This window comes from Stegostoma tigrinum, chromosome 14 (genome assembly GCF_030684315.1).
Source record: "Stegostoma tigrinum isolate sSteTig4 chromosome 14, sSteTig4.hap1, whole genome shotgun sequence".
Classification (NCBI taxonomy): domain Eukaryota; kingdom Metazoa; phylum Chordata; class Chondrichthyes; order Orectolobiformes; family Stegostomatidae; genus Stegostoma; species Stegostoma tigrinum.
Window position 1 is genome coordinate 73946122 of NC_081367.1, and position 17451 is coordinate 73963572.

The 17451-nt window shown below is 43.8% G+C and overlaps 1 protein-coding gene across 2 annotated transcripts in view; it reads right to left on the bottom strand.

Annotated features, from left to right (window-relative positions):
* Positions 1 to 635: 635 nt before the first annotated feature.
* atp1b3a (ATPase Na+/K+ transporting subunit beta 3a) overlaps positions 636 to 17451 on the bottom strand; it is a 47894-nt gene continuing 31078 nt past the window's right edge. For both annotated transcript variants that reach the window (XM_048542018.2, XM_048542019.1), the window contains exons 6-7: positions 2359 to 2436; positions 636 to 1351 (exon numbers count right to left, since the gene is read on the bottom strand). In XM_048542018.2, coding sequence (XP_048397975.1) covers positions 1184 to 1351; positions 2359 to 2436 — 246 coding nt within the window. In that variant the 3' untranslated portion in view covers positions 636 to 1183. The remainder of the gene's footprint in view (positions 1352 to 2358; positions 2437 to 17451) is intronic.

The window sequence follows — 17451 nt, forward strand, 5'->3', positions numbered from 1 at the left end:
CAACGAAAAGTAATGCATGTGCTTGGATTGGTGTCACTGTAGCCACATCTGTGTTTTTTTAAAATTCATTTTGTGAGATATGGGCATCTTTGGCTGGGCCCAGCATTTCTTGCCCATCCCCAGTTGCCCCTTGAGAAGGTGGTGGTGAGCTGCCTTCTTGAACCGCTGCAGTCCTCCTGCTGTGGGTTGACCCACAATGCCCTTAGGGAGGGAATTCCAGGATTTTGACCCAGCAACACTGAAGGAACGGTGATATATTTCCAAGTCAGGATGGTGAGTGTCTTGAAGATGAACTTGAAGGTGCTGATGTTCCCATGTATCTGCTGCCCTTGTCCTTCTCGATGGAAGTGGTCGAGCGTTTGGAAGGTGCTGCCTGAGGATCTTTGGTGAATTTCTGCAGTGCATCTTGTAGATAGTACACACTGCTGCTACTGAGCGTCGATGGTGGAGGGAGTGGGATGTTTTTGGTTGCGGTCCTAATTAAGCAGGCTGCTTTGTCCTGGATGGTGTCGAGTTTCCTGAGTGTTGCTGGGGCTGTATATAACAACATGTCTGAGACACGGTTTACCACTGCTTTAAATCTTCTGCTCAGGAGGTAAAGCAACACGTGAAAACACCAGTCCACATCCCCAAAAAAAGTTTAAAATCAGTTTTATTTTTCTTTTCTTCATACAGGTTTTAAGGCATCTGCATGAAAGACATAATTCTGCAAAGGTTATAAAATCATTTACGGCCAGCCTGGTATATCATTTGATCTTGCTTCCTAAACTTTCCTTTTGTCTATGTGAAAGTTAACCTGTGTTAAGTCCATTAAATATGTACACAGCAACAGCACATCAAGCTTTAGACATTCACTTGGGCAAAAATCACAGCACAAAAAGGACGAAGACTGCCATTATTCGAAGTTATAATTAGAGCTATTTACAGGTCCCTTATTATGGCATGATGTCTTAAAATGTGCGTAAACTGATCGAACAGGGGGTTGGGCTGGGGCAAGGCAGGCAGCTATGTATTTAGGATTCGTTTTAACACTTGATATCTGGAAGCACAACAAGATGCTACCATAAAATGCCATCTAGCTCACCCCCCTTCAAAGTGGTCACACATCTACAAATGGCAGGTCCAGCGCATTATAATGAAACAAGACAACAAAGTAGTCATCGTGCAAGGTCTCCCATTCATGCTACTCTGTTACGTGAACTCTGAAAGCTACTCGACCCAAGAACCGGTCACGATCATCATCATTTTTCAGATTGGTACCAGTGATTTTGCACTCAATCATTAAATCCTTATTGGTGTCATTGGTGGCCAGCATTAGTTTTACAGCAACCAGAGGCTGAGAATAGTTTACCTGCAAGGAATGACAAAACAAAAGAAAATCAAGTCATTGTAACTTTTAACATCAACTCTTCTGAGCATCTTTAGCTCTATTGGAGTTGGACAGATGATCTCCCAACTTCAGACACAAAACCAGCTGTTTACTTGTCAAGCCAAGCAATGCACAAGAAGATTAATGCTCACTCACAAACTTCACAGCCATGCAAACTGCTACTGCAACATTTGTAAATCAGCAACACTTATCTTTTTCATTCATTGTCACTGGCCAGACAGCACTTAACTACCCTCTGGGCAATTAGGAGTGGGCAGTAAGTGTCAACCACATTGCTGTGGGTCTGGAGTCACACGTAGGCCAGACCAGTTCTCACTAAAGGCCATAATCACTAACACAGTCATGGTCATTATTAGACCATTAATTCCAGATTATGATCGAATACAAATTCCACCGTCTGCCACAGCAAGATTTGAACCCAGAACAATATCTGGGTCTCTGGATAACAGTCCAGTGATAATACCACTAGGCCATCGCCTCCCCTCCATGTGTATAGAGTCAGGAACAGGGATTGGCCATTGGTTTGGGGTTTTGCTGATCTGTACCTCTAGTCTGTTTATCACTTCCTTCACTTACCTTGAAACCTTTAACTAACAAAAATCTATGAATAAAAATCAGAAAAAAAAATCTGCGGATGCTGTAAATCCGGAACAAATACAGAAGTTGTTGGAAAAGCTCAGCAGGTCTGGCAGCATCTGTGAAGAAAAATCAGAGTTAACATTTCAGGTCCAGCGACCCTTCCTCAGAACTGACGGTAGCCAGGAAAATGTTGGTTAACGTGCAGAAAATAGGGAGAGGGAGGAATAAGGAGTAAATGATAGTTGGGGATAGAGCCCACTTTATAGTCTTCTCTGAAATTTCAATTCATCTGATATGCACAGCTTTTCTACGTAGCAGTGAACATTCATACGCAATGATAATGTTAAACACGAGCAGAAAATTGTGTTATTAAATTTAAACAAACTTACATGGGCTTTTTTACCATAATACGGGTAGTACATTTTATCAAATGATCCAAAGTATTTTATATCGACTTGTGGCTCCTTCTGTAAAAGATAAGTTAGAGGTTACAATACTTTACTCGAATGCTATTACTGAACTGATCTGAGGTTCAAAGAGGCATATGCAATATATGGTAAATTAAAATAAACAAATTATGGATTTAGCATCAGAGCCATCATTTTGTGCACACGTTGAAACTGCTGGTTAAGTGAATTGAGGCAGTCTGAGGGACCCAAGCAGAATGAATCCCAAGTGTTGACCTGTTATGTCTGTTCAGACAGACTGAGGAAGGGAAGTGAGCATTACGTGATATTTATTACTCGTCGGTGGTCACTTATAATCAAAAGGTTAAAGCAAAAGTCACAAATTCGCTGCAAGGGAAATGTTTTGATAATTACAACATATGTATCAGGAGCAGATGCCATTTCGATGAGTTCAGCCTGCTCCCCTGTCCTACTGTTTACTCCCCAAATAAGGAGTCTGCCCAGTTAAGACAAAGATGAGAATTCTTTTCCTCCAAGCTGGTTGAGAGGCTTTGGAGCTCTATTTCTCAAAAGGATAATAGTTTCATGATAAGGAAGGCAGTGAAAGCCTCTTCGGGGATAAGATCACTTCTGAAATTGGTGTGTACAGAATATCACAACAGCTGCAGCTTAAAGGGAACGTTGCCCCCTTATCCCCAAATGAGGCGTTCACTGCCTTGCTTATCACAAAACCATTATCCTCTGGCTTTTGAGAAATAGAGCTCCAAAGCCTCTCAACCAGCTTGGAGGAAAAGAATTCTCATCTTTGTCTTAACTGGGCAACTTCCTTATTTTTAAACAGTCATCCAAAGGGACACATCCTTTCCACATCCACCCTGTCACGATCCCTGAGGATTATACCCATCTCAATTCAGTCACATCTTACTCTTTCAACTTCAGCTGATAAAAGCCAAGTCTTCCCAACATTTCCTCACAAAAAGGAACCCATCCATTCCAAGTATTATTCTGATAAACTTTCTCTGAACTGCTTCCAAAGCATTTCCATCCTTCCTTAAATAAGGAGACTAATACTGTACAAAGCATTCTCAATGGGGGTCTCACCAATGCCCTAAAGCATTATCTCTCTACTTTTCAGTTCATTGTCACATTGACATTGTGCCAAACAGAAAATAACCCACTTATGTTTGCTCTCTGTTTTCTATTAGCTAACCAATCCTCCATCTGTATATGTTACTCCTTACAACATGAAGTTTTCTTTTCTGCAATGGCCTTTGATATGGCACCTTCTCTAAAACCTTCTGGAAACTGGACCACCCTTTACCCACAACACGTTACTTCTGAGAAGAACTCTAATAAACTGATTAAACAGAATTTCCCTTTAACTCAACCATGTTGACTCAGCCTCATTAATGAAATTTTCTAAATACACTGCTATAACATCTTTAATCATCACTTCTAACAGTTTACCTATGATGTATGTTCTAACTAGTATCCTGTTCCCTCTTTACTGTTTTCCTCTCTTTTTGAATGAAGGAGCTACACTCCTGACTTACCATTCTAATGAAACCTTTTCTGAACTTTTGGAAAACTAAAGCCAATTCAACAACAAATCACACTAGCCAGAATCCTCAGATGAATTCCATCAGCACAGAGATAGTATCCCCTCTAATTTTCTTTCCAGCCTTTGAAGTCCATACGTAGCAGCGATTTCTGGAGCCAGAAGATCGCTGTACTGAAACCTCAGAGTGGCTTACAGGGAATGTTAGAGGCAATTGCTAGCCCATAACTCCAATAAGTTACTTACCATTTCTGTGGTGATTGTAATATTCTTGAGCTCCTCCCTCCTGTCATTTCCTGATTTACAGCTATCTCTGGAATGTTTCTTGTATCCTCCCTTGTGAAGAGTGAAGATGTCAATGCAATGTGTCTGCCACCTCCTTACTTTCCATTGTTGCCTCCACAGACTTACATCATCCTTATTTACTGTGTCAATATAATCATTAATCAGCAGAGCCAACCCTCCACATTCTCCAAGATTTCTGTCTTTCCCAAATGTCCTGTACAATATACTAAATTCAACCACATTATCTCTCTGTATCTTTATGGAGGTGCAGTTGGAAAAGAAGGAAATTCTTTGTTGTAGGTGGAGCTACTCACTGCAACCATTCAAGCTCTACAACTGTATAAAATCCTAAATTTTAGATTCTTTCATTTGATACACATAACATGAATACGCACATCTCAACAAAAGTAATTAATTTCTCGAATTGGATATTTTCCTTCAAGTGCACATGTTCAGTTTGATGTGAAATTTCTGTCTTGCTAGCAGAGAACGAGTACTTTTTCGAACTAAGTGTCAAAAGGACAGAATAGTGTAAACATCAAGCTCCTAAAATTTAAAACAGAAAAGCACCAACAGGATAGTTACAAGTAAATGATCTAAATTGAAAACTTCTAAATTCTAAAACTTCATTTTGGCAAAAGTGCATTTGAATTCTAATACACAGGTGACATTTTATTTGTGAGTGTCACTGATTTCGACACTAACCTTTACAGGATGGTAAAGAATACATTTAGAACATCCCAACCAGCAATAATCAATTCCACAATTCTCAAGACATTAGCCAAGTAGAAACTCATCTGCTGCTTTCCTTTTTCTTTAAATGTCAAATGTCTGTTCTGGTTAGGCTTTCTTATGTAACTCATTCAATTTGTAAATTAAATGGATTGATAAAACTAGTTCAATAGAGCTAAGAGCAATTAAACACAGAGGCCACAAAGGAATATAGATACAGAGTATAATGTGTGAACATTACCATACGGTCAAAGAGATTTACAACATGGTGAAAGGCCTTTTGGCCCATCATGTCCATGTCAAAAACAACCACCTGGCCATTCGAATCCCATATCCTAGCACAATGCCTTGGCAAACCACATGCACATCTAAATATTTCTCAAATATGACGAGGGTTTCTACCTGTACCACCCTTCGCACCCTCTGGGTGAAAAATCTTTTCCTTTCATCTCCTTTAAACCTCCTGGCCCTTCCTTTAAATCTACACCCCTGGGTCAGTGATCCCTCTATCAAGGGGAAGGTTCCTTCCTATGCCCCTCATAATTTTATCCATTTCAACCCAGTCTGTCCAATCTCTCTTTGACACTTAAACTCTCCAACCCAGGCAACATCCTGTTAAATCTCCCTCTGCACTGTCTCCCAGTGCGATCACATCCCTCTGATAATGGAGGTCATGATAAACTAGCTTCTAATCCCAAATCAATTAAGTTTTAAATCCCACCACCTGCCCTGGTGAACAAGATCCCTCAGCATTAGCCTGGCCTTCTGAATCATGAATCCAGAGATATTTCTAATGCATCAGCACCTCCCCTACCCATCTGTGAATGTGTCCGTGTTTGGCAGGATGAATAAAAATTATGATTTTATCTAAATGGTGAGAGTGAGAGAGAGAGAGAGAGAGAGAGAGAGAGAGAGAGATTGTAGAGTTCTGAGAAGCACATGGATCTGATCTGGGTCTCCTGGAACAAGAATCACAAAATATTAGTATGCTGGTACAGCAAGTAATCAGGAAAGCTAAAGGTGTGTTCTTAGTTATTGTGAGGGGAATTGAATACTGAAGGAGGGACGTTATGCTTCTGTTATACAGAGCATTGGTGAGACCACATCTGGAGTACTGTGTTCCTTGCGCTGGAAGCAATTCAGAGAAGGTTTATGAAGCTACCTGTTGTATTCCCAGGGAAGATTGGATAAACCTGGTTAATGCTGACCAGAATTGAGAACTGTAAGAAATGACTAAATTGAAACATAAGATCTTTGGGAATCCTGGCAGGGTAAATGTGAAAAGGAAATTCTCTCTTATGGGAAAATCTAAAACTAGTGGTCACTGTTTAAAAACAAAGGGTTCTGCATGAGATGCATGGATAGGATGGATAGTCGGAGCTCTTTCCCAGTATGGATATGTCAAATAACAGGGGGGCATAAATTTAAGGTGATGGGGGAATGTCTAAAGGAGACATGCAAAGAAAGTTTTTTACACAATGTGTGGTAGGTGCCTGGTACATGCTGCCAAGGAACGTGGTAGAAGCAGATATGTTAGCAATGTTTAAGAGGCATTTATCCAGACACCTGAACAGGCAGGGAATAGAGGGAAATGGAGCATGTGCAGGCAGATGGGATTAATTTTGAATGCCATCATGGTTGGCAGAAATATGTTGGGCTGAAGGGCTTGTTCCTGTGCTGCACTGTTCTATGTCGAGCAGTGGATATGGTGTATATGGATTTCAGCAAGGCATTTGATAAGGTTCCACATGGTAGGCTCATTCAGAAAGTAAGGAGGCATGGGATTCAGGGAAATTGGGCTGTCTGGATACAAAACTGGTTGTCCAATAGAAGATAGAGGGTGGTAGTAGATGGAAAGTATTTAGCCTGGAGCTTGGTGACTAGTGGTGTTCTGCAGGGATCTGTTCTGGGACCTCTGCTCTTTGTGATCTTTATAAATGACTTGGATGAGGAAGTGGAAGGGTGGGTGACTAAGTTTGCCGATGACACAAAGGTTGGTGGAGCTGTGGATAGTGTGGAGGGCTGTTGGAGGTGTCAACGGGACATTGACAGTATGCAGAGCTGAGTAAAGAAGTGGCAGATGGAATTCAACACAGGAAAGTGTGAAGTGATCCATTTTGGAAAGTCGAATTTGAATGCAGAATACTGGGTTAATGCTGCCTGGACTGGAGGGCAGGTCTTATGAGGAAAAGTTGAGGGAGCCAGGGCTTTTTTCAACGGAGCGAAGAAGGATGAGAGGTGACTTGATAGAGGTGTACAAAATGATGAGAGGCATAAATAGAGTGGATAGTCAGAGACTTTTTCCCAGGGCGGAAATGACTATTACAAGGGGGCATAATTTTAAGGTGATTGGAGGAAGGTATAGGGGAGATGTCAGAGGTAGGTTCTTCACACAGAGTGGTGGGCATGTGGAATGTGCTGCCTGCAGTGGTAGTGGAGTCAGATACTTTAGAGCCTTTTAAGTGACTCTTGGACAGGCACATGGAGGATAGTAAAATGTAGGGTGTGCAGGGTAGATTGACCTTAGTAGGATAATAGGTTGGCCTAACATCGCAGGCTTGATAGGCCTGTACTGTTCTATGTTCAATGACAAAAGATGTGAAGGCATGTTTTCTCTTAGAGAGTCATGAGCTCTTCAAACTCTCTTCTTCAAAAGGCAGTGGGAGCAGAGTCTTTAAGGCAGAGGTAGAGGGAGTCTTGAGCGAGGAGTGTTAGATTAACCGGGCTGCGGTTACAATCAGATTGAATCAGCTATGATCTCCCTGAATGGAATGGCTGAGTTTAACTCCTCATTCCTTCCGTTCAGAAATATTAACCCCGTGACCTGAAGACAGAGTCTGGCTGGTGGTTATGTGAATTAGAACATAGAACATAGAACATTACAGCACAGTACAGGCCCTTCGGCCCTCGATGTTGTGCCGACCTGTCATACCGATCTCAAGCCCATCTAACCTACACTATTCCATGTACGTCCATATGCTTATCCAATGACGACTTAAATGTACCCAAAGTTGGCGAACCTACTACCGTTGCAGGCAAAGCGTTCCATTCCCTTACTACTCTCTGAGTAAAGAAACTACCTCTGACATCTGTCCTATATCTTTCACCCCTCAATTTAAAGCTATGCCCCCTTGTGCTCGCCGTCACCATCCTAGGAAAAAGGCTCTCCCTATCCACCCTATCTAACCCTCTGATTATTTTATATGTTTCAATTCTTGTAATACTCTGCATTCAGAATGATGAAATGCCCAGTGAGTTAACCAGTTCTGGTTTATTTTAATCTGTTAATTTTGCTTCTAATTTTGTATTTAATTGATATAATTACTGCATCAATCTCTTTCAAAGTTATTAATAAATCCAAAATTGAATTCAGCATAAAAACCTATTTCTGGACTAATACAAATCATCTCTGCTTTCAACGTGGCTAAGTTTTACATACTGTGGGTCGGTTAGCTCACTTGGCTGGAAGGCTGGTTTACAACGCAGAGTGATACCACAGTGTGGGTTCAATCCCCTCATTAGCTGAGGTCTTCATGAAGGACTCTCCTTCTCAACCTCTCCCCTCACATGAGGCATGGGGCCCTCAGATTAAACCACCACCACCAGCTGCCTCTCCCTGAGTGCCCTGTGGTCTGGTCAGACAATGGTAACTTTAGCTATTTAAATACTCACCATACAACAATATCTGTACTGAAGTTAGCAGATGGGCAGAAGAGACTTCATGTCAGTTAATACATAACCAGAACCAAATGAATGGATTAAGATAAACCAAAACTGGTTAACTCATTGGGCATTCCATCTTTCTGCTTCAGAATGCAGTATATTGCAACAATTCACATAACCAGGAGATAGTAAGAACTGGAGTCAGACCAGCTCCACACTGAATTCACATAACCACCAGCCAGACTCTGTCTTCAGGTCACAGGGTTAATATTTCTGAACATACGAATGAGGAGTTAAACTCAGCCATTCCATTCAGGGAGATCATGGCTGATTCAATCTGATTGTAACCGCAGCCCGGCCAATCTAACACTCCTCGCTCAAGACTCCCTCCACCTCTGCCTTAAAGACAATAATGTTTGAAGGAGGGTCGCCAAAAGCTTAAATCTCATGCTGATTTCTGTCAATGAACACAGACAGGTGATAAATCCAGCCTGTCAGCACTGAACACTGATAGTTAGTCAGTCAATTCCTACTTTCTTCTGATGATGCTGTTGAGCCTCAAAGTCATCATTTTTTTTCACTATCAGAGGCATATAGCTCACAGAATAATATTCATTGATGAGAGATAATGGGAACTGCAGATGCTGGAGAATTCCAAGATAATAAAATGTGAGGCTGGATGAACACAGCAGGCCAAGCAGCATCTCAGGAGCGCAAAAGCTGACGTTTCGGGTCTAGACCCTTCATCAGAGAGGGGGATGGGGTGAGGGTTCTGGAATAAATAGGGAGAGAGGAGGAGGCGGACCGAAGATGGAGAGAAAAGAAGATAGGTGGAGAGAGTATAGGTGGGGAGGTAGGGAGGGGATAGGTCAGTCCAGGAAAGACAGACAGGTCAAGGAGGTGGTATGAGGTTAGTAGATAGATGGGGGTGCGGCTTGGGGAGGAAGGGATTGGTGAGAGGAAGAACAGGTTAGGGAGGCAGAGACAGGTTGGACTGGTTTTGGGATGCAGTGGGTGGGGGGGAAGAGCTGGGCTGATTGTGTGGTGCAGTGGGGGGAGGGGACGAACTGGGCTGGTTTAGGGATGCAGTTGGGGAAGGGGAGATTTTGAAACTGGTGAAGTCCACATTGATACCATTAGGCTGCAGGGTTCCCAGGCGGAATATGAGTTGCTGCTCCTGCAACCTTCGGGTGGCATCATTGTGGCACTGCAGGAGGCCCATGATGGACATGTCATCTAAAGAATGGGAGGGGGAGTGGAAATGGTTTGCGACTGGGAGGTGCAGTTGTTTGTTGCGAACTGAGCGGAGGTGCTCTGCAAAGCGGTCTCCAAGCCTCCGCTTGGTTTCCCCAATGTAGAGGAAGCCACACCGGGTACAGTGGATGCAGTATACCACATTGGCAGATGTGCAGGTGAACCTCTGCTTAATGTGGAATGTCATCTTGGGGCCTGGGATAGGGGTGAGGGAGGAGGTGTGGGGGCAAGTGTAGCATTTCCTGCGGTTGCAGGGGAAGGTGCCGGGTGTGGTGGGGTTGGAGGGCAGTGTGGAGCGAACAAGGGAGTCACGGAGAGAGTGGTCTCTCCGGAAAGCAGACAGGGGTGGGGATGGAAAAATGTCTTGGGTGATGGGGTTGGATTGTAAATGGCGGAAGTGTCGGAGGATGATGCGTTGTATCTGGAGGTTGGTAGGGTGGTGTGTGAGAACAAGGGGGATCCTCTTTGGGCGGTTGTGGCGGGGGCGGGGTGTGAGGGATGTGTTGCGGGAAATACGGGAGACGCGGTCAAGGGCGTTCTCGATCACTGTGGGGGGAAAGTTGCGCTCCTTGAAGAACTTGGACATCTGGGATGTGCGGGAGTGGAATGTCTTATCGTGGGAGCAGATGCGGCGGAGGCGGAGGAATTGGGAATAGGGGATGGAATTTTTGCAGGAGGGTGGGTGGGAGGAGGTGTATTCTAGGTAGCTGTGGGAGTCCGTGGGCTTGAAATGGACATCAGTTACAAGCTGGTTGCCTGAGATGGAGACTGAGAGGTCCAGGAAGGTGAGGGATGTGCTGGAGATGGCCCAGGTGAACTTAAGGTTGGGGTGGAAGGTGTTGGTGAAGTGGATGAACTGTTCGAGCTCCTCTGGGGAGCAAGAGGCGGTGCCGATACAGTCATCAATGTATCGGAGGAAGACGTGGGGTTTGGGGCCTGTGTAGGTGCGGAAGAGGGACTGTTTCACGTAACCTACAAAGAAGCAGGCATAGCTGGGGCCCATGCGGGTGCCCATGGCCACCCCCTTAGTCTGTAGGAAGTGGGAGGAGTCAAAAGAGAAATTGTTGAGGGTGAGGACGAGTTCAGCTAGGCGGATGAGGGTGTCGGTGGAGGGGGACTGGTCGGGCCTGCAGGACAGGAAGAAGCAGAGGGTCTTGAGGCCATCTGCATGCGGAATGCAGGTGTATAGGGACTGGACGTCCATGGTGAAGATGAGGTGTTGAGGGCCAGGGAATTGGAAGTCCTGGAGGAGGTGGAGGGCATGGGTGGTGTCACGGACGTAGGTGGGGAGTTCCTGGACCAAAGGGGAGAAAATGGAGTCCAGATAGGTGGAGATGAGTTCGGTGGGGCAGGAGCAGGCTGAGCCGATGGGTCGACCAGGGCAGGCAGGTTTGTGGATTTTGGGAAGGAGATAGAAACGGGCCGTGCGGGGTTGGGGAACAATGAGGTTGGAGGCTGTGGGAGGTGCCCTGAAGTGATGAGGTCATGAATGGTGTTGGAGATGATGGTTTGGTGCTCGGGTGTGGGGTCATAATCGAGGGGGCAGTAGGAAGTGGTGTCGGAGAGTTGGCGTCTGGCCTCGGCGTTGAACCATTTGTCAAGAATCAATTTTGTTTGTGTTGAAGGTATCCTGTGCAAAGAATAAAGGGGCAGCAATTTGAGACAAAGATCAGGAGGAATTTTTTCTCAGTGTTGTGAGAACTTGCCACAGAGAGCTGTGGGAGCAGCGTCCTTGTGTATATTTAAGGCTGAGACAGATTCTTGATCAGTTGGAGAATCAAGCGTTAGAGGGAAACGGCAGCGAAGTAGACGCGAGGAATATCAGATCAGTCATGATCCTATTGAAAGGTTCAGCAGGCTTGAGGGGCTGAAGGGTCTACTCCTGTTCCCGTTTCTTAGGATCTTAAACATACCTGGAGTGTGGCCCAAAACTTCAAGAGGGTTTTCAATTGGCACAATGTACTGTATTACAATACGACAGTGCGCTGATGAGCTCATTCTCACTCCCAATATTTTCATAAAGGAATCTCCCAATGAACATCTTAAAAAAAATCAAAGCAACAATATTCTTTTCCCAAGTGTTAAACTTCTAGATAGGTCTGTTAACTCTTTAATTGGGTGATGCTGAACACTGGGTAATTCTCAGACATCTCTCCTGGATTGTGTGAATATAAAGATGTCACAGAAAACCTCTGCACTATGTATCCGCTCCCCTACATTCCCTCCCCCTAACCAATCTGAACACTGCCTCAAAGTTTTATCTGAAGCTAAAAAGGGGGAGTGGCTGCCTGTGTCGATGTCTTTAGGCTTTACAGATTGGTCGATCAAGTATTTCAGTTTTGAGAAACTTTAGCAGACAGGAAAGGCTCAAATTACAGGTAACTGAAAGCAACAAAGTAAATAAAAATGACACGGGTTCTGGCTAACAGTGCTGCGTGAATGACTGTTCAGCATTCTAGCATGCTCCACATTCTACAGGACAACTTGCTCCTCGTTTACTAGATTTAAGCAATACCTTTTCACTGTGTAGTTCTGTACTTTGGTTGACATAAAAACTACTCACAACTTTGCTTTTAACAGTATCTGCAAACCCGTAGGGCAGCGACACTCCATTCAGTCCACAGGATGGTCATTCCTGAGGCCTCTCCCTAAATGCCCACCAATAAAATCCGAAAGAACCATAACTGACACTAGCTGCTTACAGACATGCCGAAGATTTTCCTTCAGCTCCCTAAACACTAATGGGATGCCCCATGCCTCACAACAGTTAGCCTCACAAGTTACTTCTCTTCAAACAATGGCTGATCCATCCATTCATTCTCACCCATATCCCTTACCAGGTTTTAGTAGCTCCCTATGCTGCAGCAAATTAAATGAACTCCTTGTGCTGTTAACACTGTGGTTCACCTCGTACAGCCTTATACCCACTCATCAATTTCCACCCGTGATCACAGCCCTGTTTCAGTACTGCTGATAAAAGAACATGTATTGTCAAAACTTTTTGTTTGGATCTCATTAGGAAGAACATCAATCAAAAGGAGAGTCCGTAATTTATAGGAGCAGAATTAGGCCAATCAACCCATCAAGTTTTCCACGCATTCGGTCATGGATGATATGCTTTCCCTGTAATCCTTGATGCCCTCACTAATCAACAACCTCTGTGTTAAACACACTCAATGTCTCGACTTCCACAGCCGTATGAGGCAACAGGTTCCACAGAGTCACCACCCTCTGGCTGAAGAAATTTCTCCCCATCTCAGTACTAAAGGGTCATCCCCTCACTCTAATACTGTGCCCTTCGGTCCCAGTTTCTCCTACTAGTGAAAACATCTTCGCCATGTTCCCTCTACTCAGGCCTCCAAGTTTCAATCAGATCACGCCACCGCTGCCCCCCACCCCCTATCCTTCTAAACTCCATCGAGTACAGACCTAGATTCCTCAACTGCTTCTCGTATGACAAGTCCTTCATCCCCAGGATCATTCTTGTAAACCTCCTCTGGACCTCCTCCAACACCAGAACATCATTCCTTAGATACAGGGCTGTAAACTGCTCAAAATATTCCAAATGCAGTCTGACTAAAGCCTTACACAGCTTCAGCAGTATATCTCTGTTCTTGTATTCCAGCCCTCTTGAAATGAATGTTGACTTCACATTTGCCCTCCTAACTGCCAACTGAACCTGCATGTTAGCCTGAAGTGAATCCTGAACTGGGGCTATACATTTCCTTTGTGCTTCAGATTTCCGAGCCTTAGCAAACAGCCTATGCCCCTAATCTGTCTACCAAAACTGTATAACTTCACACTTTCCCACATTGTATGCCATCTGCCACTTCTTCGTTCATTCTCATATCCTGTCCAAATCCTTCTGCAGCCTCCCTGCTACCTGTCCCTCCACCTAGCTGTGTGTCATTCTGCAGACCTAGCAACACTGCCCTCAGCTCCTTCATCTCAATCATTAATGTATAACGTGAATAGTTGTGGCAATAACACTGACCCCTGTGGAATTCCACTAGTCACTGGCTGCCATCCTGAGAATGTCCCTTTTATCCCCACTCTCTGCCTTCTGCCAGTCAGCCGATCCTCTATACATGTCAGTACCTTTCCCCTAACACCATGGACTCTTATACAGCAGCTTCCTTTGTAGCACTCTATCAAAGGCCCTCTGGACATCTAATCTGATGACATCCACTAGCTCTCCTTGAAGAACTTGCTCATGGCATCCTCAAAGAATTCCAAAACATTTCTCATGCATGACCTTCCCTTGACACAGCCATGCTGACTCAGCTCTACTTCACTATCCTTATGTGGCCAACATGTGACTCCAGACCCACAGCAATACGGTTGACTCTTAACTGCCCTCTGGGCAATTAGGGATGGGCAATAAATGCTGCGTGGACAGTGACACACTCATCCTGTGAATGAATTTTTAAAAAAGTATTTCTCAGTATTCTGTAATCTCCTCCTTAATAATAGTGATATAAACAACAAAGGTGAAGCCAACTAACCCAACATTTGCACTGTACACAGCATATCGCTGGTCATTTTACTGTATGCAATGTAAATGTTAGTGTTTCCCTTGCATTGGTATTCTTGCAAATTGTCTTGATGCGTTGTGATGTGAAAAACATTGACAAAACATTTTGGTAATACTCAAGTTCTGTATTACCAAATCTCTGTGTATAGAATTTATAATTTCTTCTGCACCACCATGAACAACAACCATGTTCCCAGCCGCTGCTTTCAAACACTTCCTAAATCCCTTGCTGTTTTTTTCCTGCTATCTTCTCCATGCACACCCACAGCTCTATTAACCATATCCAGAAGTGTCCAAACAAGTGCAAGGAAACAGAAGCCATCATTCAGAAGATGGACAGCTATATAATTTTGAGATTGTTTTGTTAAACTATACAAGACACTAGTCAGACCACAGCTGGAATACTGTGAGCAGTTTTGGGCCCCTTAATTGAGGAAAGATACAGTAGCATTGGAAGGGAGGTGGTGGCCTAGTGGTATTATTGTTGGACTGTTAATCCAGAGGCCCAGATAATGTTCTGGGAGCTTGGGTTCAAATCCTGCCACAGCAGATGGTGGAATTTGATTTCAATTTTAATAAAAATCTAACGATGGCCATGAATCCACTGTCGGAGGAACCCATCTGGTCCACTAATGTCCTTTAGGGAAGAAAACTGCCATCCTTACCTGGTCTGGCCTACATGTGACTCCAGACCCACAGCAATGTGGTTGACTCTGACCTGCCCTCTGGGTAATTAGGGATGGGGCAATAAATGCTGCCTGGCCAGTGATGCCCTCATCCCATGAATGTATTAAAAAAAAGTCCAGACAAGATTGAATCAACTGATCCTGGCTATGGAGGGACCGTGTAAGGAGGTGAAGTTGAGTAGGTTAGGCTTGTTCTCATTGGAATTTATAAGACTGAGAGGTGACCTTATTGAAATATGCAAGATTCTAAAGTGGCTCAACAGGGTAAATGCAGAAAGATTGTTTCCCCTTGTGGGCAAGTCTAGGATCGGGGGACATCATCTCAGAGTGAGGGGTTGCACATTTAAGACAGTGATGAGAAGGAATTTCCTCTCTTAAGGGGAGTAAATCTGCAGATTCTTCACTGCAGACAGCTATCAAGGTTGGGCCATTAAATATATTCAAGGTTGAGACAGACAGATTTTTATTCAGGAAGGGAATCAAGGGTTTATGGGGTAAAGACAGGAAAGTGGAGTTGACCATTATCAGATCTCCCATGATCTCATTGAATGGTGCAGCAGACTTGATCCGCCGAATAACCTGGTTCCACTCCGACACTTTACAGTCTTAATTGGTAATAAGTTTCAAGGTCATTGATACAGAGACCAGTTTATACTTCAGATTTCTTAACAGAACTTTAATTCCACAAAATGGTGGGATTTCAACTGCAGTCCCCAGAACGTTCACCTTGGTCTGGATTACCAGCCCACCAGGACCCTTACTGTCTCATCATGTATGTTTGTAATCCATGTATAATTTCAGAATGGGACATTTGACTGTTCTTGAACAATTTCAGTGCTACAGCACACAATATCACAAGTACATAAAGAAAATCAAAACTTATTGAAGGTCAGAGTCCTGTAAGTTGGGTAAACAGGATATCTGACCTGAATTTGTACAGCTTCATATAGCTAACAATGTCACTGAATTTTAGACCCCTGAAGCTAGACAGTACTTGCACCTTATGGAGTGACAGAACCTCATTGCAAGTTTGCAGAACGAAAATAGAATAAAATGACATAACCAGCAAAAATAAACTAGGATGGAATTCTCCCCTCCCTGGAATTTCTGAAAGATGGCAGAGAAATAATTGGGCATGGCAGTATAGAAACACCCTCACTGAGTAAGTGTTGGTGAAATGGTCCAATGGAGACTTACTTCCTTGCCATCAGTTAAGGCCTTCTCGTGGTTAATTAATCACCACATAAAGGCCTCAACGGGTCACTTGCAGAGCAGGTGTGAAAAATGGCTGTTTTCCCAATTGGAAAATAGGAACAGTCCCTGGAAATCAGGGTGTCCCATCAGCCAGTTTGGGAGAAAAGTGGGGATGGACTCTGTTTGCCCAATCTATGGGCAATTAGCAGCATTGCCTCCGACTCCTCTTCCAGCAACCACAAGAAACAAAAGAAAATCAATTACCGTCTCACTAGTGTATCTCCTGAAGGCTGGGTGTCAATTGACAGCCTCTGGTTAGTGGTATCTGGCATAAGAGAGCCCCAAATTGCTGGTCGGCTTTTACCAAGCTGAGAGGCTCACAAAATGCTTAAAATTTGATCCATTTGGTGATGTGGGTGTCACTGGTAGATATAAGGAATTCTTAAAAATTGGTTCATAGGATGTAGGTATCACTGGCTAGGCTAGTGTTCATTTCCATCCCTAATGGCCCAGAGGGCAGTTAGGAGTCAATCACATTGCTGTGGGTCTGGAGTCATGTGCAGGTCAGACCAGGTAAGGATGGCAGCTTTCTTCCGTAATGGACATTACTGAATCCAGATGGGTTTCCCTGACACTGGTCATCATTTGACACTTAATTTGAGAATATTTTGGATTTCAAATTTCACCATCTGCTATGGTGGGATTCGAACGTGAGTTCCCAGAACATCAGCTGGGTCTCTGATTAATAGTCTAGTGTTAACACCACGAGGATGTTGCCCCCCATTTTCAGTGAGCATTCTCTGTAGTGTGGTTGGTGAATGTCACTGAACGTACTCAAGCCCAGGTGTGGCCTGCAGCCAATGATTCACTGCCATACTGAGTAAATATAAATTAACTTGTAAATCAAATCAAGATTGAAAGACGTCCTTAGTACAGTTGTATGTTTATACAAAGAATGTGCGAGACTATGAGAACGAATTGGCTGAATGAATTAAAGATGCTGGAACATAAATAGAGACAGAGTTTGAATATGTGTTTTGAATCAGGCCCCTTACCAACTATTAATACACAGAGTAAATCATTGACAATAAGTGTGGGAAGACGTGGAAAAATCCTCCTGTGAGGATCTATCATCTATAACACAACGAAAGTAAAACCCATCACCGCAA